The sequence below is a fragment of the Typopeltis vanoorti genome, chromosome 13 (genome assembly GCF_054136105.1).
Source record: "Typopeltis vanoorti isolate ZY-2024b chromosome 13, IOZ_Tvanoo_1.0, whole genome shotgun sequence".
Classification (NCBI taxonomy): domain Eukaryota; kingdom Metazoa; phylum Arthropoda; class Arachnida; order Uropygi; family Thelyphonidae; genus Typopeltis; species Typopeltis vanoorti.
In genome coordinates this window covers 53458667-53483764 of record NC_143561.1, presented here as the reverse complement: position 1 = coordinate 53483764, position 25098 = coordinate 53458667, and the positions used below count along the sequence as shown (strand labels likewise).

The 25098-nt window shown below is 34.1% G+C and overlaps 1 protein-coding gene across 2 annotated transcripts in view; it reads left to right on the top strand.

Annotated features, from left to right (window-relative positions):
- The window catches only part of Cdk12 (Cyclin-dependent kinase 12), a 585582-nt gene that overhangs the window by 22241 nt on the left and 538243 nt on the right, over positions 1-25098 (top strand). For both annotated transcript variants that reach the window (XM_090402548.1, XM_090402547.1), the window contains exons 2-3: positions 4488-5291; positions 23873-24009. In XM_090402548.1, coding sequence (XP_090258674.1) covers positions 4488-5291; positions 23873-24009 — 941 coding nt within the window. The remainder of the gene's footprint in view (positions 1-4487; positions 5292-23872; positions 24010-25098) is intronic.

Here is a 25098-nt window from a genome sequence, read left to right as displayed (position 1 = left end):
TGGCTAACATTACTCAAAAAGGGGTATATATATTTTTTAGGGCATTATGGGTGAGTATAGAAGGCAATTATGGCAGAATAAAGGAGGTAGAAAAATTTTGTACATACCTTGTTTTTGGTTCTATGATGCCTTCCAATTCCAAAATCCTGCTGTAGGTTGTTTATAAACGGGGGAAAAGGGGGGGGGGGAAGAAGGAACATTGAGGGTGTGTTTTGACGTGGGAAATAAGTTTGGAAACCCAGGTTACTATTAATAATATATATATTATTATGTTTAGGGTCGCATTTTTTGTGGTGGGGGGGAACGAAGGGGAATGGTATCCTTATGTGAAAACTGGGACAGGGGTTAACGGGGTGTGAACCGTTTCGGTCGTTGTCTGACCATCATCGGAACCTTGTCAGAATGGCTCTGTGAGGCATAATGGTCTTGCACATTTCCAATGCAGTGCCTGCATACTGGTCTCCATGGCGGCTACTAATGTCGTCACTCGATTTTTTTGCACTAACTTAGCTTGTTTGTAGTCTATGATCCAATTGTTTTCTCCATTATGGTGTTTTCTTCTGGTTGTTTTTGAAGATGATGACTATTCTCTGTGGGCAAATGTTAGGTCAAGTCGAGCATGTATGCATTGTTGATCACTATTATTAATTTAGATGTCGCAAGTCACTTTTACAAGACGTGGAAAGTTCGTTCCATCCTTTCTTTTATTTTTAAGTCCAAAATAATGGCACCTGATGATATTTTTGGAATCGAAATTGCATTCTTCTGCTAATTTGATGTGTTCTTTTAGTGATTTTCTATTTTCTGTCGGAAAGTTCAAAATAATTGTGGTGGATTTTTCTTAGTGTTGTTAATACTCCATTAAACCTCCAACATGATATCCTCCCAGCATATCAGCCTTAACACAGAAAAAACAACAGTGTAAGATACATTTCCTGCAAAATGCATCACATGCAGTCACAAGAGTGCCAGGTTAATACGATACTATTGGGATCTGGTATAGGTGTGTGTTTACATGTGAATACATTAAAAAAAATAATAAATAATAAAAAATTAAGAGAGTTATTGATGACTTTCTGAAATTTTGGGCATAGATAATCATCCATCACTGATGTTGAGGTTTGGACAATGAAGGACTTCAGCACTTTCTTTGAAAAGATCTTCAAATTTCTGATTGTATTTATGTAGTAATTTAGCTTCATTCGAGAGAATCCTGTGGCTAGTGTTGTTAATTCCATGTCCAAAAAGGCCAGATTTGAGTGTTTTGAGTTTGATGTAGGATTGGTGTTCGGAAATGCATTTTGTGATGGACCAGCCTGTTTGTCTATAGTAGAACAAATTGCAATTACAAGGAATTTGATATTGGGGGGGAGAGCGATCTGCCGAGCGGCACTTTTTTTTGGTGTTTAAGAAATCTTGCCATACTGTCTATAAAACAGCAACTGAGTGATGAAATAGACTTGGCCAATGTCATCGATGATTTTGCAAACAGAAAAGCAAGAAAAATGACATTTTAGAATTTGGAATTAAAGTTTTACTTCAAAAATAAACATAGGGTTTTAAATTTATTTCCCTGTACGTTATTCTGATGTTTTGTAATTTTTTTAAAAACCTATGTAGGAATTACCAACATTTCGGAAAAACTGTGCCATTTATAACATAATAAATCTAAAAGCATGTTTTGAATACATATGGAAACGTAATTAATTAAATTGCAAGTAAACGATTAAAATCGTATCATTATTGAACAAAGTTTGAATTTTTATTAAACAAATAAATAATATGATATAATTATGTTACTACTTACTTTTAATGAGATGGTTGAGCCATCGGCCCTTGCAGAGTTGCTGGATATCTGGCTCAATATTGGTCAACTTCAGTTGAAGATCGGCACACACACACACTAAGACGATTTGTGTATTTTTGTTTTTATTTGAAGGAGCGATGAAAATCCTTTCTCACAAAGATAGGTTGTAGAAAACTGCATGACAATTTTCAATGCTGCTTCAGATAATTTGGGAAACTCGCTTTTCACTGAAGCCGAGATACAGAATCGAGCCAGCCAAACCAAGATCACAGAATGGTATTTTAAGACCACTGTCACTATGAGCCTGAAATGGATCGCTAACCCACAGAAATTTCTTATAAAAGTTATTCGGAAAATAGGTTTCAAAATTCTGTTTCAGAATTTTGAGATGGTCACAAACTCTTTCAAGAAACTCAGAATCAACAAAAAGATCATTTTTCACTAAAAAAGGATTCTAATGTTAGAAAAGGTGCAAATTGTATATCTTTTACATAATTAATCCATAAAAACAGTTTTTTCTCGAATGCCTTTATTTTGTCATAGGTATCAAGAACACTTAAAGAATTTCCCTGAAGGGAGAGATTTAGTTCATTTAATTTCAAAAAAATGTCTTAAAAATAGGACAGTGTTGATAACCATGCTTCGTCAACAAGGAGTAATGCAAAATCAGAATTACGTTCATTTACAAATAATAAAACTTCGTGCCTTAATTGAAATAACCTTGTTAGTACTTTTCCCCTGGAAATCCAGCGAATTCCAGAATGAAGCAAAAGTTTTATTCACTGCCCATTTCATCGAAGAGTACTGAAAATAATCTGTTATTTAACGGTCGAGCCTCAATAAAATTAACTAGCTTTACAGCGTTGTATAGCAGTTTTAAATTCTGGTGGCATTCCTTTGGAGAGGCTAACACCTCCCTATATATGAAACAATGTACCCAATTCATATCTTGAGCTAATTCCTTGACCATAGAAACAACCCCACTATGCCTGCCTGCCTGTAAGGGTGAGAGCTCCATCCGAACTGAAGCCTATACATTTTTCCCACTGGATCCTTTTGTGTATTATGTAATTATTGAGATCCAGTTGTTCGGAATGGCAAAGTTCTACAAAACAGAATATCATCATGAATGTTGTGATCATGCACATATCTTACACAGCATATTAACTGGGCATCAGTAGTCTCGTCTATTTGTAACGCATAATAAGGGATCTTCTTAACTCTTTCGATTAACTGAGATTCTACGTCACCTGCCGTATCATTAATTCTGTGACTACAGTGTCATTGAAAGAGGAGTCAAATCAACATCTTTTAGTAACTTGTTGCAAACAGTTTTTACCACATCTTTTATAGCTGGAAGTAGCAAATTTTCTCCGATAGAATGAGGTCTCCCTGTTTTCGCTATGCAAACTTAAGAGATAGGATGCTTCCAGTTCCTTGCTATTAATGGAACCCATGGACGAAAATATATCTTTCCCATGATTTAATGTCCCTAAGCGTTGCTGAAAAAATTCAATTGACTTATTTTTCACATCACGTTTGGTTTCTAAATGTCATCGGAGTTTCGCAGGTTTCATGCACTCGCTCGACAACACTTCATAACACAAAACACATTGAGGTTTATGTTCACTTTCATCTCCACACCAAGTAAACCTTAATTCCAAATATGAACTCCTATATTTCCAACTGTATTTTTATCTTTGAATTTACTCGCCGTTACAACATGTGTATCACAATTAGGCTTAGCATCACCTGTTTCATTTGCTCTTCTTTTCAAAGTCCTAGTTCTAAGCCACTTTTCCATTATTAAAAACATTTCTGAAAAATATATAAATACTATGGTTAACTCACGATACACTTTGTCCAAGTATCACTTAGTTCTAAGTGCCCAAGTATCACTTAGCACTTCTGAAGATATACTGAGCCTTGGTTGAAGGAGTAAAAACCTTCCGTAATAAAAATCAATAAACAACAAGCAATTGATTGAAATGTGGATAACACGATGTTCACTTCAAATCTGACAAACAGCAAGGGAAAGCGGAAGCAATAAAATTATATTGTTGTTCACTTCACCCCTCTTATTATTCGTCATTCTGCTGATACAAATTATTGTAGTGCCAGAATGACAAGTAATAAAAGAGGGGTGAAGTGAATAATAATACAGTTTTATTGCTTCCTCCTTTGAACATTCTGATGCTATTTGTTGTTAAGTCTTCATTTGATTTCAATAATTTTTACTTACTTATTCAATTTTAATTCGTTTGGATGATGAAAAATATATATTTATTTAATTAATTTAAGTCTGCCTGCAGACCACCTGTTCCATCGCTGCAGACCACAGGTTGAGAAACACTGGTGTAGATGATGCGGTTCGCTATAGCTGTTGGAATGAGTGGCAGAGATGGAGAGTTGTAGAGTAGGTGCCCTCCCAGTCTGGGACTCCCTGCAGGTGTCAAGTAATAATAATAATAACAACACCTCAGATATAGATTGTGTTTTTACTGTTGTTTATGTTTCATGTTTTAGAATGTAATATTTGAAATTACAATTGTTAAAGGACAAATTCTTCTTAAGAATTTCTTTGTAATAAAAGCAGTCATTTAATGCAATATTTTTCTTAATATCTGTTATTATATATATATATATATATATATATATGTCTATTATATATTTTCTGTAGAAATAGTCGAATTCATAAATTACGTAGTCGCAGCCCAGGTCGCCGGAAAGCTCGGACCCATCGCTCCCGAAGACATACAAACTCTAGATCAAGATCTCGAACAAGGTCTCCATATCATAAACCTTCCAGGAGAAAAAGAAGTCCAAGTTTATCAGATCTAATGTTTGCAACTAGTTTAGGTAAAGAATTAGGTAAGAGTAGGAAATCAAAGCGACTCAAAAACAGTGAAACTTTATTACCTGCAAAAGAAAAAAAGGCTGCTGACCTTGGACAGGAAAATGGTGCGGTGTCCGTTGATAGTACTGTAGTAAAACAGGTATCCTCTGTTGAAGTTTCAGTGCCTTCTGTGGAAAAAACTGTTAAAGAAGATCTTGGTATTCCTAGTACTGTGATTGAAGTAAAATGTGATGCTAGCAAAGAAACAGCTGTAGAAGTCAAGGAAACTGCCCCACCCCCACCTCCACTACCTCCTCCTCCTCCAGAGGAAAAACCACCACCACCACCACCACCTCTTCCTACACTGCCACCGTTACCTCTTCCTCCAAATGTTAGTTCTGAGGACCTTTTTGATGAAGAGGAGGATGAAGAGGAAGAGGAAGACGATGATGAGGAAGAAGAAGAAGATAGGGATTCAAATGCACCCGAAGTGTTACATTCCACACCACCTCGGAAAAGTATAATTACAGGATTTCCAATGCCTCCTGGAATGAAAAAAGAAGACATCATGTCTCCAGAACCAGAAAAGGATAGATCGCCATCTCCCCCATCTCGTTCTTGTCTAACGCAGTCATCAAGACGCCCCACGTGAGTTGCTTTTTATTTATTGCGGTTTGATATAATCCAAAATAATGAAATGATATTGTACATTATTACACAGAACTTTAAAATGTGATTCTAGTATATAATCATGCTTGTGCTTAAAATTACTTACTTGACTCAGTAACAAGGATCACTTTGATTAGCATTGTATGAAATAGTTGAGATTTTTTGTAGTAAAGCCTTGTCCAGTAAAGTTATGAAAATTTTTCACATTTGCAAGGAATTAACAAACATTCTCTTTGCTGCAACAAAAGTTACTTAAACTTTTTTTAATATATTAAGACACAGAGGTTGGAAACCCCTATATTTTTATAGGAGCACTATATTGCTAAGGCTCTTCCAAAGGAAATCCACAAAAACAATACCAAAAAGAAAACATAATTTAAAAAAAAAATTAAGTCCAGTAGACCTTTAAAAAGAACTTCTCAACTAAAAATCTATTACTACTTATATGTATCTAAATTAGGCTTGTTATTCTCACAGCATTTATTTCAGCTTGTAGCATCAAAAACTACCATTCAAAACTACTTGAACTATGTGTTCTGCATGATTCCTTCAGTAAGAAGTGATACTTTATGTCAGAGAATGCTCGATGCTGTCAAAAGAGTTCAGTTACTTTTAAATTGATAAAAATACAGCACAGATAGACAATCATATCTATATATGATCACTTAAACTTTTATACCTATACATGGTTATTTAAACTTTTAAATCATCAAAAGCATATGCCATAATTGTTCTGTTTATATAAAAGGTGTATTTGTTTTTCATCTTTCCTTTTTATTGTCATATAGATATTTTGATGGACACTATTCTTTTTAACTGGCCACTTTCATTCCTCTTCTCTAATTTTTTTTATCAAATCAACTTATCCTTTCCCTCCTACTTGCTCTTTAGAAGTCTCCCCCATGCTCCCCCCCACATCCTAAGGACAACAACCTCCAACTATTTATATTTCTGAATATAAGATTCATATTAAATAATTATATTTATATATGACTTGAATATATATTTAAGCCATCCCTAGTACAAAACACACTAGAATCAGACTATATAATGTCTTGTCAAAACCAACTACTATATGGAAGCAAAACATGGACAATAAAAAGGAAAGATGAAAAACAAATTCAAACAGCAGAAATGAAATTTCTCAGAAAAGCAGCTGGATTTACCAACTGGGACCATAAAACAAATGAAGAAATTCTACAATCCCTGAATATAAAACCAATTAATTACTACATTAGACAGTACAAGAATAGGAAACTGGGAATGGAAAATAGAAGTGGGAAACTGGACAATGAGACTTATTTGTGCCTATGGTCCCACAGAAGGTTCTACTAAATGTAGAAGTGGAGAAATTTTTTGAGGCTTTAGAGAAAGCAACCTGACACAATGAGCAAGGAAAAGAGGAAATGCTTAAGGGTCAAAGTTATATAACTGACAGGCGACCTCCACACAGCCTCTAAGGGTATGTGGAGAACCGACCAGGGCTTCTGACCTAATGTGCAATCTTCACCTTCTCGTGGTGCACCTTGTTAGGTATCTACCTGGATACTGAACGGACAAGGATGGGCCAGCAATTTGGGATTTAGCCGACCAAATTGTATTCTTATTGGCTTAAACCAAAATTTCAAATGATGTTACAACATGACAGAATTTCATGCCGGCTAGGGCGTTGCCCGGTTGAACAAGGCCCCCGTTGTTTTCACCAGGGAACCAGGACAAACAGCGAAAAGTCAGCTACTGGAACAAATCTTAAAACACACCCCAACTCATCATCACCAGAGTTCAATATTGGTACTGTCAACATAAGAAGCCTGAATGGCAAAGAAATGGAGCTAGCTGAGGAATTAGATAAGTACCAGATTGACATAATAGGGGTGACTGAAACAAAAAAGACAAAAACTGGTGAGATCTTTCTGAGCAATAAATACAAAATGTTATATTCAGGCAATGACAATAGGAAAAGAAGGAGTAGCCATAGTAATCAACACAAAATACGAGGCTAATTTTCTTGAATGGCAGTCAGTCTCAAGTACAAATATGAGAATGGGGAACTGGACAATGAGACTTATTTGTGCCTGTGGTCCCAGAGAAGGTTCTACTAAGGTAGAAGTGGAGGAATTTTTTGAGGCTTTAGAAAAAGCAACTGACACAATGAAAAAGGAAAAGTTGGTCCTTGTTGGGGATATAAATATCAGAGTAGGAAATGATTGTGAGGCATACAAAAATATTTTGGAAAAATTTGGAGAAAAGAGAAAAGCTAATATTTGTTGGATTTCTGTTCAGGACATGGACTGGTTATTACTAACACCATGTTCCAACATAAAAATGTGCACAAATTCACATGGAGAGAAGAGGCAAGGAATAAGAAAAGTCTCATTGACTATGTTATTGTTGATAGTGATGTTTTCTCCCTGTGCAGGATCAAATTATACAGAGTATTTGAAAGTGATCACCATTTAGTCTTGAGCAGGATAAAATTGAATTTTGTATTGAAAAGAAGAACATGTAAGAAAGTTTTAAAGCAAATAAAAATTGAACAGCTCTCAGATGTAAACTGTAGACTAAAATACACAAATATTATTCAAAAAAAAATGAAAGAGTTTGAGAAAACCAAACCTTGGAGATTCAGTGGCAAGCCCTGAAGAAAATGCTGATTTGATTCAGCCAGAGAGGTATGTTGGGAGGCTGTCTGCAAGGATAGAAAAATCAGAACTGCATGGTGGACACAGGAAGTTAAAGAGGCAGTGAAGGAAAAGAAGAATGCATATCAAAACTTCCTGGCAAATAAGTGAGCTTGTGTTCTTAGAGAATACAGAGACAAATGTAAGGAAGCTAAACACTGTGTGAAACTAGCTAAACAAAAGTCATGGGAGGACTTTGTCAAGAATATAGAAAATAAATATCAAGAAGGTGGCTAAATATTCTGGAGGATGTTTAAGAAGCTCAGAAATGGAGGAAAGAGTGCTGTAAAAGGAATTAGAGATGATAAAGGTGACATGAAAGCAGAAGAAAAAGATATACTTGAAATATGGAGTAATTGCTTTGAAAAATTGCTAAATGAAACAAGCAGTGATGACAGCACAGAGGTAAAAAAAACATTGACCAGGCATGCAGTCAGGAATACATATCCATTCTTGAAGTAGAAAAAGCCATCAAATGCCTGAAATGTGGAAAGGCATCAGGAGTAGATGATATTCGACCAGAAATGCTCAAGTATGGAGGTATGAAAGTCTTACAGTGGCTGCATTACATAGTTCGGAAGGCCTGGACCGAGGGACAAATTCCAGATGATTGGAGTAGAACTCTCATGGTACCCATATATATGTATATGAAGGGAAATAAAGCTGAATGTGAGAATTACAGAGGTATTTCGTTACTGAGTGCTCCTGGTAAGATATATGCAAGTATACTTAAGAAACGGTTGAGAAGGATTGTGGAAGGGAAGCTTGGTGAAGATCAAGCTGGTTTCCTTCCAAAAGAGGCTGTCAGGATTAGGTTTTTACTTTACGACAGATAGTTGAGAAAGCATAGGAATATAACAAAGATCTGTCTTTAAGTTTTATACTGTAGATCTGGAAAAGGCATATGACAAGGTCCCAAGAGAGAAACTATTCAAAACGCTGGAGTTATATGGTGTCAATGGGGCATTATATCGAGCAAAGTGTTTATTTGAGTTGTAAGTGAGTAGTTAGAATTGAAGGAAGTACAGGAAAGTGGTTTAATGTTAAATCTGGTGTCAGACAAGGATGTACATTATCCCCTCTGTGATTCATTATCTATATGGATCACATTATGAAGGAAAGTGGTATTAAACTTGATATCAAAATGGAAGATGTTAATCTCAGCTCTTTGCTTTATGCAGATGATGTTATACTTCTAAAAATAAATCCACCATAAGTCTTCTAGATTCCATGACTAAATTGAATAACTTTTGTAATAGATATGGCATGAAGGTGAACATTAAAAAGACAAAGACAATGAAAATGGGCCGAAACTTTGAAAATATCAACTGCATTGTGAATGGAGAATCTATAAAACAAGTAAAACATTTCAGCTACTTAGACATAATTTTTAGTGAAAATGGTAAATTAAATATGGAAATAGACAACAGAATCAACCAAGCTGGTATGGTAGGAAGTCAACTGAATAAATTTATATGGAATAAGAGAGAAATTAGCCAAAATGCTAAATTAGCTGTATACAAGTCTGTGTTCAAACCAATTTTAACTTATGGATCTGAGAGCTGGGTTAGAAGTAAAACACTTGACCAAAGACTAGAGACCGCAGATATGAGATTCCTGAGAAATATTAGATGGCATCAGTGGCAGTATCATATTAAAAATGAAGATATTTGGAAAGAACTTGAGATTGTCACTATCCAAGAATGCATTAGCAGAGCTAATCTCAGGTGGTATGGTCAGTTAAACAGAATGGGAGACTGAAAGATTTGCAAAGCAGTGTTCTCTGCCAGGTTTGCAGGAAAAAGATCCAGAAGAAGACCAAGATATAGGTGGATCGATACAGTAAAAAGTGCCTGAGAAGACAGAAATAGAAGACCTGATAATATTGGAGTCTTGACAGGTAACAGACTGATTTGGAGGAAAATTGTAGATCGGAAGTTAGTAATGATGTAAATTTTTCACGTACTATCATATCCTGTCTACCCCTTGAGGGTATATATATATCAGGAATTTGATGATGATGACAGTATAAGCAAAACTGGATAGATCATTTAAATTAAATGGACAACAGCAGACTACCAAAAATATTATACAGATATAAAATAAGTGGTAAAAGAAGAATCGGAAGACCAAGAAAGAGATGGCATGATACCGTAACAGACCACCTGGCCTAAAATCCATGGTAGGAAGAAGAGGAAGACGATTCATATAGCTTCTTTTGTAATCTTTGATATAAGAGATAAGCAAATCTTTATTTTTATTTTAGCTCCCTTGGATCAGAATGTGGATCACTGTAGAATAAAGCTTTATGTATATTTTGTAAAAATACAAAAAATATTTTGTACATCTTGTGAAATATGTTTTGGGTTGGCAAATAAGTTCGTTCGGTTTATGCTTAGTACAAGTTTACGCCGCTTCGCCTGTCGGTATTGTTGTGCTACCGCACAACGCTATTGTGCAGTTGAAAGACATTTCACATAACCTTTCAGTGAATTTTCGTTCGGCCTACTTCAGTTGCATGTGTATAACATATTTTTAGAAATGGAAGGAAATAACGTCTATTACTGGCATATTTTGCTTTTTTATTTCAAAAAAGGCAAACGAGCTGCGGAGGCCCATAAAAAAATATGCAGCTTATATGGGGATGGTATGTATTATATATATTAAATAAAATGTGTTTCATTCCACTCTGAAAAACCCAAAGAACTTATTTGCCAACCCAATATATATGGAAATTTTAATATACAAAATATTTATTTTCTCCCAAGGGTCAGCAGCTTTATTTTAGAAGTTGAATTAACACAGTTAATTAATTGTTGGGGTAGGCATGATTCAAGAAAATTGAAACTTTAGATGGGTAATTTCTCGGTTTAAATCATCGTGAACATCGTATACTTATGTGTGTTTATAAATTGAGTGAGTGCTACTGATTTTTTAATGGTGTAGGGATGGTAGAAATCAAAGTGTAGGTAGTTTCCTACAATATTGTTGGGCTTATGATGGATTCTCATATGAATAATGCTTACTGATGTAGTAAGTGTTTGGTTTAAGAAATTTATTAAATTTTTTTTCCTTCATGCTGTATAATGAAATGCAATCTATCACTGAAGTTATTGAGGGATGTTAGTAAATCTAAAATGTTTTGCTTGTCCCCAACACACAAGACATCGCCAACATAACATTTGTAAAAAGAAATGTCAAGATTAAGTATTGGGAGTAATAAATTCGACTCCAAATGGACCAGAAATAAGTCAGCAAATTGACTGCCAATATTTTGGGCCCTTTGGGAGCTCAAATATTTGTGTATAGAAATTATTTTCAATTGATAGTGTAAAATAATTAGCTGAGACTTAATTTTATTAAATTTAGGATATCTGAAGGTGTTAGTTTTGTACACAAAGATAGGTTTAAATCATTTTGTACTAAATTGAGGATAATGCCTACTCTTTTGGGAATGTCAACATTAATGTACAACAAAGTAGCATTGAACGATGCGAGAATATTAAACTTTTTAAAATTAAAATTTGAGAGAATTTTTAATTCTCTCAATTACTACATTATTCATACGAGAGTTGTTGTTTTTAGGTCAAGTAGTGTATTGAATGCGTTTCTCCAAGAAAGGAACTTTTGTTTGGACATCTAGTTATTATCAGACTTAAGAGTGATGTGAGATCTTCCTTTTGACAATAAAGACAAAAAAATTGTATTTCAGTGACATTAAATTTGACAAAGTTGTCTTTATTGTGCTGTAGAATGGCAAGGTGGTTAATGTTGAAAGGCACTGTAATAGAATTTCTCAAAGCTTGGAATGTGTATATGGTTTGCAGATCATCAGCCAACTATGGATAAGATTTGAGATAAGTGAGAGAGAGGTAATTTCTGCATAGGTGGAAGAGTTCAGGGTACAGAATCCTTGGGAATTTTAGCATTGCTGATGAAATCTAAAGAGGAGTATTTTTACCATGGCCATCAATAACTTGCACAGTAGTGGGTGACCATATTTCAAACTCATCACCCAGTTAAAGAGAGTAGCGGGCTATGATAGTTTACCGAGTTGGCCTCTCTGCTAAACTTGATCAAATGACTTGAAAATTTTTAGTGCATTCACATAATTTCCTCCAAACATTTTTCATGATAATAAATGTTGGTTACAAAATCTGCTATGGATTGAGATTGGTAAATCTCAATCCATAGCAGAAATGTTATTATGACCTTATTTTCAAAATAATTGAAATGAAGACCATGGAATAATTTACCTTCTTTTTTGGAATTGGTTGAATATTGTTTCAATACCATATGTTAGATATTGAATGAGTATGCAAGATTGAAGAGACAGTATGTGATGAGAGTTAATTCTGAGCACACAGTTGGAGAAGATTGTAAAAGGAAGAGAATATCATATGAACTGGAAGATTGCCTGTTGGTATCCCAGACTATTCAGGTTTCTTCTATCTTTCTGGCAAAAGAAAATGACACTGTATTTATAAGATGTCATGACATTTGCTTTGTTGGATGTTTAATAGAATGAAATAGCAAGGAGTGAATTAAACAATAGCTGTACGCTTCTAATAGTTGGTCTCTGTCACAGAGATATCTTCAAGTATACAATATAAATTGTATCTCTGAAGATGTCTTGAAATATTGGAAGCATTAAATTGATGTTTAATCATTCCATTCAATGTCCAGCATCAGTTCTAACAGCACCGTAATGTAAACACATATTTTTTTGTTGGAAAGAGTGGAAAATATCAATTATATCTAGATATACTGGTTTTTCAATTGAAAGTTAGTTAGTCAGGGTATTTTTCTCCTACAAACTTGGGATAAAGGTGGCCCAGCTGGAGAACACATAACTGACATTTCCTGGATGTCAGTTGATGCATAAAAGTTGTGCCTGATAGGCTTACCTCCTGTTCTACCATTAGAACAGAAGGCAAGCCTATTGCTCGTTTCAAAATGAGATTTTTTTTTTTTTTTTTCAGTAGTGTGTTGAAGCTTTATTCTTCAAGCCATTCATGATGTGAATTTTTTCAAAGGCTGCTTTAGAATACTTGTTGGAGAACCAAGTCTTCAATAGTGGTTGGAAATTTTGAGTAGAGTAAGGGATGAGAGCTTTGATTTCAGTTATAATTCTGTTATTATTCAATCTGATCAGTGTTTGGATCAGGAGAATTGAAGCAGTAGTTAAACCATTCAAGTAGTTAAACCTTCAAGCAGGACTAGAAGGCAGAGGTCATCTCATTTGACCTTAGTAATGACCAAAGGATGCAGGAATATGGCTGGGTGTAGGTTGTTTTTGAAGTGCAGGAAACTTGGATCAGGTTGTGGTGTGAGTTACCAAGAGGAATAACTGTGACATTCATGCTGTATTTGGAAGGGGAGCTCATTATAAGTCAGGTGTTGGCAGAATGTGGGGATTCTCTGATATTTCTAGTAGTAAGATGGACTGTGTTAGGTCATTCACCATTAGCAACTAACTCAGCATCCCTCCCTTCTCGATTAATGGAACTGGAGAAGGGAAGTTATTTTGAGTTGTGGACATTGAAGTCCTATGAGGAAGATGATCTCATTTGGATATTTTGGCTATATCAAAGGGGAAGGGGTTCAAGGTTTTGCATTCTCTGACATGTATGCTGATTCTGTTCTGCTGAATGCACAGGTGCTTTAAACAGAAGGAATTATGCAAGGTGCAATTTAGGCAGTTGAGGTGGATAGTAGTAGTTCAAAATTTGGCAGCTGAAGTACCATTACAAAATGATAAATCTGGTTTTAATGACTGTAGGTGGTGGTAGTGCACAGCATTTATATTGCTTTTGAGGCTGCATTTTTGTGAGGATTATTAATTTTTTTTGGAATTGTGGGGAATTTTTTGTGTCCCACATTGTTTGTGAGAGCATGCAGTGGGATGTGAAAGGTTCAAAAATATATTTCCCACACAGAGGGAACATATGACTACATTTGGCCTTGATGCTTTCCCCCCCCCCAGTATACCAACATACTTGGACTCCCTCAAGGAACAAACTGGTAGAGGAAGTGGCAGCAGAATTTATCACTAGCTATCGGGAAGCCTCTGGATTCATTATTGTTAGGTTCAGTTCAGTGCACTACCTAATGGTCTGCATGCAGAACAGTTTTTACTACTGTACCTTCAAATGGGGAAGGGATGGCATGAGTCCCCCAACAGTATATTTGGCATGCCTTTGAAGGGTGTTGCCAACATTAGCATATCTTACTGTAGGAAAGTGCATGGGAAACAGAAGGTAGAAAAGTAAATATAGTATGCATTATAAGTTGTCATCATAAAGGTTAATACATTATCCATTATAATGGATGGCGATGAGAAAAATAATAAAATTTAATAAATAGTTGGATGTATAAATATAGGATGTTAAATACAAAAGCCAAGTAAATTTGTAATTACACTTGTTACTAAGTTAATTTTTTTTTTTTTTTTAATTTCACAACTGTTGACTATGATCATCAGTTATAATAACATACAGAATCATCAGCAGTTCTCCACCTTTTTTTATACTTACACCACCAAATCCAAAATTGAAAAATTTCAGTACGCTTATTAAAATATGTACAATACAAAATTAACCATAAAACATTGTTTATTAGACACACATATTTACAAGACTATAGTAATTTTATCACTCCAAATATTTCCACCAGAAACTAACTAATCATCGTCATCAGTGCATCAACATAATCACAAGATGAAGCTACAACAAAGAATGTCAATCCTATTTACAGAGCCAAACCACATGTCGGATGCCACCTAATGGGTGGTTACAATAAAATAAGATTACAATTAAGGCCCAAATTTAAAATTAAGTGATTTGAAATAAAAATAAAATTTAATTAAATAATGAAATGACACAGCATTATATTAAATTTAAAAAAAAATTAAAATTGGACAGGGAAAAACACTATTGGTTGCCATTTAGGAGGATGAGACTCTCCCAAATCTTGACAGTAGAGAGACAGTCATTCCAATTTAAATTTGGGCAGTGTAAATAACATCCTTTAAATAACTGCTCAAACCTTAACCTCACTGATGCAAAAGGTGAGTATTGGACCATAGGATATAGCGGTCAGTGTCCACTCTATGCTGAACGACACCAGATTTTTCAGGTTTATTATTGTTAATATAAGCTCGGTGTTCTTATAATTTTTTGTTCTTATAATCCTGTTTGTCCAAAGTACAAGTAGAGACACTCACATAGAACTTGGTAAACACCAGGGAGGGAGCTGTTTATTGTGGATGGTAACCAAGAGGAGATTTTGTTGATAAGGAACAAAGTAGGAACTGAAGTATATCTTTTTAGAATGTTAGCAGTTGTCTTAGAGATAGGTGCCTGTGATATATAGGATAAGGACTCACTCTGCAGGTTCAGGGTTTTTGGTGATAGGCTGGTAAGATGCATTTAATCTTTCTTGAGATGAAACCATTCTGTAGTAAGATGTGTTGGATTGTGCTCAGCTCATGTAGGAGAGCTTGGGAATTGGGGCAGATAATACATGCTTTTGTTGAGCAAAGATTTGAAGATGCCTATTTTGTGAGATGGATGATGTGTTGAATCTTGCTTTATGTAGTGGCTTGTTAAGATAGTTTTATGGTGAATAGAAGTAGCAAGTATTTCTTTATATCTGGTTTTGAAAATCAACACAGGATTTGTCAATTCCTGCTAGATTGAAAAAAAAGATAGTTAAAATGTGTATGTAATTATTTATTTTTTGAGGGGTGGAATTTTTAATATTTCATTTTTCATAATTTCATAAATTTAAAAAATTCAACCATCCATTTATTCATGTACCATTGAAAACCACTATTGTAAACAATTGCTAAATTTTTAAAGGTATTTCTGTTTTAAATTTTAGATGGGGATTTTATATCACACACTACTTGTTTTAATAAATTTAGTTAGAGATAACTATATAATAAATTAATATTGGAATTAGTTGATTTTGTGATAAATATGTAGAACATTAGTTTGATTAATCATTTAAGAGTTGTCAGTGTCACACACCCACACCCCAAATGTATATATCAGGTAACCAAAAAAGTTCATCTGGTTTTTCATAATAAAAATTAAACAACTGCAGAAATTTTAATAAAATGTTTTATTCATTAAATTAAGCACATGCACAATCTACGACTCTTTCCCAGTGAGATACAAGTTTGTAAATTCTGCTTTTGTAAAACATTTTGTCTTCTTTAGAAGTAATAAACCTAGCAACCTCTGCTTCAATCTCTGTTTTATTGTGGAAGTCTATTTCGCTTGTGATTGTCTAGCATCAAAAAAGGTGATAATCGCTTGGAGAAATGTCAGGAGAATATGGAGTAAGAGGGAGTATCTCCCATCCTAAAGCACAAATCTTCTCAGTGGTAAGTTTTGCATTGTCCTGAATAGCACTTTCTTTCAATTAACTAGTCCCTGCTGTTTCTGAAGTAACATATCCTTCACATGCTCGAGTAGATCTCGGCCATAATTGTTTGGCCTACAATGAGAAACTTGTAGTGGACAATATCGGTTCCAGTCCACCACACACAAAGCATAGTCTTCTGGTGATGAAGCTGTGCCTTTGAAGTGTGCAGTACTGGATCATTTGGTGACTACCAATGATAAGTTCATTTCCTGCATTTTTCATCACAAGTGGGCAAGTAATCCAAAAAGGGTTTGTTTTTATGATGTGGAAGAAGAGAAGAACAAATTGATAGCCTTTGAAGTTTATTGTTGTCTGATAATGCATGTGAACCTATTTTCTCAGCTCCCAATTGATGCAACGATAAAAAAATTGTTTCACCATTCACATTAAACATTTATAAAAGTTCTTGACATGTTAATCTTGAATTATTTTCAACAGCGGCACTTATTTCTTCATTATCAATAATGGAGGATCTTCCTGAACGTGGTGCATCCTCAGATGATTCATCACCAGAAACAATTTTTTTTAAACTATTTCTATGCAGTATTTTCTACTACTGCATTTTTTTTTTTGTCACACATACCTTGTGCTTCTGAAGCCTTCAAACTGAGTTTAAATTAGTAAAGCAGAGAAGCCCAAATTACACCAGGTTCAGCTGACATTTTAAAAGGGTTCAAAATCACAGAAATAAATGTACACACCAAGTTAGAGCACACCGATTGACCGACACATATCTGTGTCTTATGATGCACATAAAAAATCGCACTCTGCAAACCACTGCAAAATAAAACAAGTCATTGCAGCAAACTCTACTGAAACCCTCACAAATTTTTTTTTTTTTTTTTTTTTTGGTTACCTGATATAACAAGGACTCGACATATTATGCAAAATCATACTCACCACAGAAAAAATGTATCCACTCACCTAGGATCCTCCCCATTAATTGTGAAGTGTTTAGTGGTGCAATTTTGTTGCTTGTAGAATATTTAATTGTGTGAAAACCATTCTAATTGAATAATAAGAATAGGAAGAACAGTAAAAAAAAAAAAAACATTGCTTTTTTGGAAAATATAATTTGTTCACATAATAAAAGCTTTGCTTATCTCTTGTTACATTAATTTTTGTTACTGGAATGGCACTTTATATTATGCATATTCTTTTGTGTTTTCTTAAAGTTAAAAAATTTGTTTAGAAAATTATTTTTTATTTTATAAAAAAAATATTGTCTAGTCTGCAGTTACTCGTGGGCTGGCAAAATCTTCTCACCGTGGACGAGCATATTTGTCAAACCCTGTATAACACTTAGAAGCATTTAAAGTATATATATGGATAGGTCATTACATGTCTGTATTATTGAAATACAAAAGAAAGCAAATAATTTGTGATAATTATGCTGTTAATATTTGTTATGAATGAGAGAAAAAAGTATGTTTTAACTGTATACTTTTTTTCTTATTTTTTTTTTTTAACTGTATACTTTATTTCTGTAATGTGCCATAGGCTAATTGAAGCATACAACAGCTATTATATAAATAAATGTGAGTTTCTCTTTCTGGAAAGATCAGATCTCACCCACCCATATTTGGAGAAAGTAGCATTTTTATAAAACTAGGAAAATAAAAAAGAATGTCAGTAGTCATTATAACCAGTCCTCTCATTCATCTTCAACTCATATGCCCATTAGAATGGGTAAAGTCCCCTGATTAGGGGAGCATAGCAAATTAATGCAGCTGCAATGCCACTCCTCTACTGCTTCCCCTATTTATGCCTGTCCATCCTCCACACAAGTATTCATCTTCTATCTCAATAAGGAAATACCATGAGTAGGCATAGGCATATTTAAATAAATTATAATACCAGAATTAACTCACATAAAATATTATTTATTAGTATAATTTTTGCCTGAGTATCAAATGCATCTTCAGTACAAAGCTAATAGAACAATAACTGACAATTCAAAAAGGCACCATCTAAGTAGCTAATGTAAGATGACTAAAAAAGGTCATTAAATTTCCTAACTTATTAACAAAAAGAACAAATAAAAAAATAAAATAATATATATATATATATAGTTTAAAAAAGTTAAGAAAGATTAGCTGATTTAAAAAGTACTATCTTCCACAGAGGTGATGTAGACCATTGGATCTGTTTAAGTTAGGAGAGTGAAGTAGAGTTTCTCATGTTTCTTTATAAAGCCATTCCACGAGGGACAGACTTTTGAACTATTGAACTCTATTGATGGCATGCTCTGCAAGTGCAGACTGTTCAGGTTCAAGGTAATTGAATATAAGACTTGTGTTCTTCTTGCCGAATAAAAGCAGATCTTCCTGTTTGTCCGAAATAAGATAATCCACAGGAGCAAGGAATCTGGTAGACACCTGGATAATTGAGATGTGGAAGCTTGTCCTTTGGAGAAGTGAGGAAGGCAGAGATTTTTTTGATGGGGCGAAAGGCAAGTCAACTTGTGCTCTGAAAAAATACACACACACACACACACACACACACACACACACACACACTAGGTCTCTTTTTATGCGGATTTGAAGTTATGCAGTGCATAACTTCAAGATACGAGACCTTTTGACACTTCTGCGCATATCAACAGAAGGAGAATCCATTCCAGTAATAGGGTAATCCAGCGTTTCCCAAACTTTTTCTACGATGAAACACTTCACAAATCCTGAAATTTTCATGGAACACCTTGGTTATTTTGTAATGTATTAATTGTTAATTTAGCTAATTTTTTATTATTAATTAATGGATCATTAATTATTAATTCATAAATAATTAAATATCAATTAAACATAAACATCATTAAATTAATTTGTGCTGATTTTCATTGACATATCCCATTCGGATCACCCAAAAATTTATAATATTATTATAAGTACTTACAAATGAATGCAGACTTTTTCTCCTGTGTGTTGATAGTTTTCCCCTCCTTTTGTACATCCTGGAGATCGCTTTGTAGGCTGGAAGTGGATGAATCGCTATCCGTTTTGCCACAAACACCTTCAATAAGAGATTTCTTAACACCAAAATTAAACAAAGTCCCTTGTCTCTTATTCATATTAAAATTTAAATCTGTAGGTCTATTTTAAAAAATATTACGTTAAGCACACTTTTCAATTTATATTGGATAAACTAGAAAATGAATCATTAACAGTAACCGACGTTTGGAAAAAATTTTCTATTTTGGACTGCTTACATCATGTTGCATCTGCTATCGCTGAAATAAGACCACAAACTTTAAATGCTTCCTGGAAAGCATCTTGGCCTGGATGTGTTGCAAACATCTACATTATCAGCTGAAATCATTACTTGGGCACATCAAATTGGTGGAGAAGGTTTTGATACATTTAGCCAGAACGATGTAGACGAATTGCTTGTGGATAATGCCTTAAGTGACGATATTATTGGACATCGATTAACTTTAGATATCGTCGAAGATCCAGAAAACGATAGTGAAGTGGAAGAAAAACCTGTCCCCCTCACTGCAAATATAATTTGAGAAGGTCTTGAACTGTGCAATAAATTGGAAAATCATTTTCTTGTTAATGACACAAATTCTGAATGAGCCTTTAAACTCCAACGTGAGCTGAAGAACTGTATGTCTTGATATCGCAAGCTGTATAAAAAATTAGTGAAATCATCATCGCAAAGTTTAATCACTGATTACATTATCAGAAGAAAAAATTCGGCACAGAATGAAGGTGAAGCTAATTCTGTTTGTGAAGAACCATTGCCTTTACCATACAGATCTGATGCGCTGACCATCTCTTCTGGTGATGAAAGTGATTTTGCCAGTTTTCAAACGTTGCCGAATATTGTCTAATAGCGACAATAATTCGATTGACAAAAAATTGTAAAAAAAAAAAATTGTTACTTTTCAATAAAATTAAATGAATAAAGCTTTAAAACAAACTTAGGCATTCTTATTTTCCTGAATTTTCATAAACTTTTTTTTATGCGATTTTAAGTTTATTTTAATTCATTGCTTCGGTTTTATGCGGTTTTAGAAAATTATGGAACATATCCCTAATTTTTCAACGTAAGTTAGGCTTTTTTTGTGCGATATTTTATATGCGGTTTTCTGTGGAACTTATCTACAGCATTAAAAAGAGACCTGACTGTGTGTGTGTGCATGCGTGTGTGGTGTAGGGAGAGAAAATCTAAGAAAGCAAACCACTATGTGAAACTAGCTAAACAAAAGTCATGGGAAGACTAGTAAAAATGTAGAAAATAAATATCAGCAATGTGGCAAAATATTCTGGAAGTTATTGAGAAAGTTCAGAAATGGAGAAAAGAGTGCTGTTAAAGGAATCTGATAATTTCAATGTCTGGAGTGATTACTTTGAAAGATTGCGAAACGAAACAAGCACTGTGGTAGAAAACACTCAGTGGGAATGCAATCAATAATATATATATATATATTGAAGCACATAAATTATTGAAAATTTTTGTATTTCTAATTCATACTTATTGTCGATTCATTTTAGTGCAGTTTTAAATTGGACATATTTCATTCGTGCACATATGCACATTTTACCAGACAAACGCAAAATTGGATGCATATATTGACAGAAAAAGATATTTTTTAAACTATAAAGATAAAAAGTAACAACGTGCAGTTTTAACTGATGTTTACTATCATCTCGCTCAACTGCGGAAGTTTTTCTTTAAATAAGATATGTGCTCTAAGATATTCTTTACAGGATGAGATTACTGCTTACATTCTAGTATATCAATACTTGAGATAGAAAAAGACATCAAAAACCTGAAATGTAGAAAGTCAGCCGGATATGAAATTCTGGAGACATTTTAGAGTGGTTACACTGCATAATTTAGAAGACCTAGGCAGAGGGATGAATTCCAGATAATTGGAGTAGAACTCATAGTACCCATCTATAAAAAAAAAGGGAAATAAGACTTAATTTGAGAATTACAGAGGAATTTTTCTACTGAGTGTACCTGGTAAGATTTATGCAAGTATACTTGAGAAAAAGTGAAGAAAAATTGTGGAGAGGAAGCTTTGTGAAGAACAAACTGGGTTCAAGCAAAATCTATTTCTTGTCATTATCAGATTTTCACTTTTCACTTTAAGTGTCAAATAGTTGAGAAATCACGTTTTTTTTTTATGTTACCCCGATCCACAGAAGGTTATTACATTTTTTATTATTATTATCACGGGCAACTCCAAGGAGTCCCTAAACATCATGTCTAGAACAACTATTCAATATCCACACAGTATCTATTATATTCTATTATATCTATTATATTTGCCTTGAACTCATTCACAATCATGGCACCCACAACAGACTTTGGCAACTTATTCCACTCATTCACCACTCTCCACGTAAAAAAAACTAGTTCTAACACCCTTGCTAACCACACTCTTGCCCAGTTTCCATGGATGGCCCATAATCCTCCCACCACCAGTCCTGTTCTGAAAAATATCCTCTTAATCTTATAGAAACCCTTCAGTAATTTGAATGTCTCAATCATATCACCCCCTTTTCCACCTGTCAACCAATTTCTGCAACCCACAAATCTTCAACCTGTTCTCATAAGGTTCATTCCATAGACCTGCTATCATCTTGGTCACTCGCCTCTGGATCCTCTCCAACTCCTTCCCATCAAGAAGAAACCTGGCACCCATATCTAGATGGGGTCTTATCAAGGCTCGATACAGAGGAACAATAACTTGCTTGTCAAAGTATTCTTCAGTAACCAAGTGATTTGATGAGCTGATTTAGCCACTTTTGCAATGTGTCCCCTAAACTTCAACTCCCTATCCACCAACACTCCCAAATCCCTGGCCTCATCAATCTCCTGGAGTACAGTTCCACCAATGTGGTATACTGCTGCTAATCTTTTCACCCCAAAATGCATAACCTTACACTTTTCCACATTAAATTGACATCCATTCTACTTAGCCCAGTCCTCCAATCTATCCAAATCATCCTGCAAAATTTTGACATCATATGCATTCACTATTGCTCTACCCAACTTTGCATCATCAGCAAACAAATGAACAGTTCCTCTCAGATCCTTTCCTATATCGTTAATGAACAAATTTGCATTCTGTTTGTAATTTAGCATGTTTTGGCAGACCCAGTCAGTGGAAAGAAAAAGAATTCATGAACATCAGTACTACATTTGATACCTTAAATCTCATAAATCTGGCACTGCACACCATATTTAAACTGAACAGTATCTGCTGGATTGATACCTGTGAAATTCAAGAAGCAGTTTTAAATCTAAATGTCTCTTTAAAAGAGAGTAAGGAAAGATTAGACGTTTTGTTACACTGTCTGAATTTCAATCATCACAATTGCCTCTTGATCTCAAGAGTTTGGAAGATTCTCATTTTTGGGCATATATCAAAAATAATTAATCATTAATTTGACATCACCATTCTAGCTCATGGCACTTGCTGTTTCTTGTTTAATAATGATTGTTTTCTTTATCTTATATTTGTCTCACCTAAATTGTCTCACCTAAATTTCTCACCTAATGATTGTTTTCTTTATCTTATATTTGTCTCACCTAAATTGCTTGCTTATTACACTGATGATGTACTGTTATTTTCAGTATGAAATATCTGTTTTGCTACTGTGTTGAATGCTTTTTTTCAAATTTCAAATATGAAGAAATGCCTTTTCTTTTTTTCACTCCCTTATTTCATGTGCATTATGGTAAAATCATTTACATTGTGTATATAATTTACACTATACACAGAGTTGCTGTAGGTAGATGCTGATTTTTCATTCTGCTCACAGCATGCATATGCATTTAGAGAAACATATGATTACAAATTTCTTATGCCTATGTCATCAAAATACTTTTATTTAGTTCAATATATCCTCACTCCCTATGCATTTCAATTAAACCTATTTTCTACTATAATTTGCAATATGATAAGTCTTCTCTCTACCTTTCCCTGAAGTGACAGTTGGTTTGGATTTTGGAATTCACCTCTGGTATAATGTTTAAAATTACTTTTCATAAAAACATTTAAAAAGAATCTTTAAATCCTGAAAAGACAGAATTTAAATTTCACTTCATAGCATATTAAAACTAAATTAATTGACTTTTATAAATTGAAGTTTTTTATGAATAGGAAGATCAATTAAGAACAGTCTGCTATCTAAGATTGACTTAAAGGCTCATGAAAAAATTCTTTTTTGTCACAGATGATATTTGAATCCACATTTATTTCCTAAGCAAGTGGTGCTGGCAAAGCCACTCAGTTGTAGAGATATCACAACTTGTCAAGCTGAAACAAATGTGTGCTCAAATTGAAAGATCATATAACATTTTATTTTATCTGGACTTATTTAAACATAATATATAATTTCAGATGTATGAAATATTTTAAACATGATTTTGATGTTTAATATCATATAATGGTAATGTTTATCTTTCTCTCTTTAACATATTAAGAATTGTTAGCAAATCATCTGCAGATTGCAGCAGATCTCCTAACTGGGGAGAACGATGTGTGGAAGTTTTTAATATAATATGCCAAATTGGTGAAGGTACATATGGCCAAGTTTACAAAGCTGAGGACTGTGATACAGGTAAGATTATTTAATTCTTAATATTTAGAAAAGTGCCTTTTTAAATTTCAAACTGGCTGATTATTTTGTATAGTAATTATAGTAAATCTCTTTTTTATTCCCCTCCCCCTTTTTGATTTTGTACATTTTCATTAGGTCTAAAGGCCCCATAAGAGGTGTGGTAAATTTTAATCAATTTTCCATTTCTGCTATATTATGTTTTTCTTGTTGTTTACAAGCATGTTGCACATTCTGTTTTGTTTTCTAGTGTGAGGGACATCTGACATCACTGCAACATTAATTCATGTTGTTTCAGGAAATCAAGTTGCCAAGATGTTCATTTACTTGAAGAGATTTTTGCTTGTGTGCACATTCCATTTTGATCAAGTGTAGTAGCAATTCTGACAAAAACTCAGCATTTGTGATTCATCTGCAATGAATTAGCCAATGGCAGGAAGGACTGACAAACAAACTGCACATGTTAATCCTGAAATTAAGCAAATCAGACTAATGCACCTGATGGTAAATATATATCAAACAATGTCATAATCAGTTGAGAAGTGCTGGCAGCAATTGTAGTTGCATAGAAAAGGACCAATTTCCTCATCACCTTCTAGTTCCCTTACATCCTTACAAAATTTATTTCATTACAAGAGTTAAAAAACAAACTTAGAAAAAATTGTAGCTAATCACTCTAGAAATGTTGAAGTATTCATCATAAGAGCTTAGTTATAAGTTAGGTGTTGGTATGCCATGTTACACATAGACATTATACTGAACTTATTCCTCTCCAAATAAAAACTTAACATTTCTGTCATTCACAGTATTTGTTACTGCTTTATCATATATATATATATATATATTTTTTTTTTCAATACACATGTTTGCATTTAAAATACCAGCATTATTTTATGGAAACCTTGCATTAACTGCTAATATTTTGATCTTTCAAGTGCCATCAAAGAGTCAAAATAAGAACAGTAAGAATGGCATTCTTAAATCTCAAATTACACATTGAGAAAACTTGTATTCTCAATTTGCCCCTCCTAGGGAGGCAGCAGGTTTTTCATCCTGCAAATAGGCAGCTGGCCAAAGGAATAAACATGACTT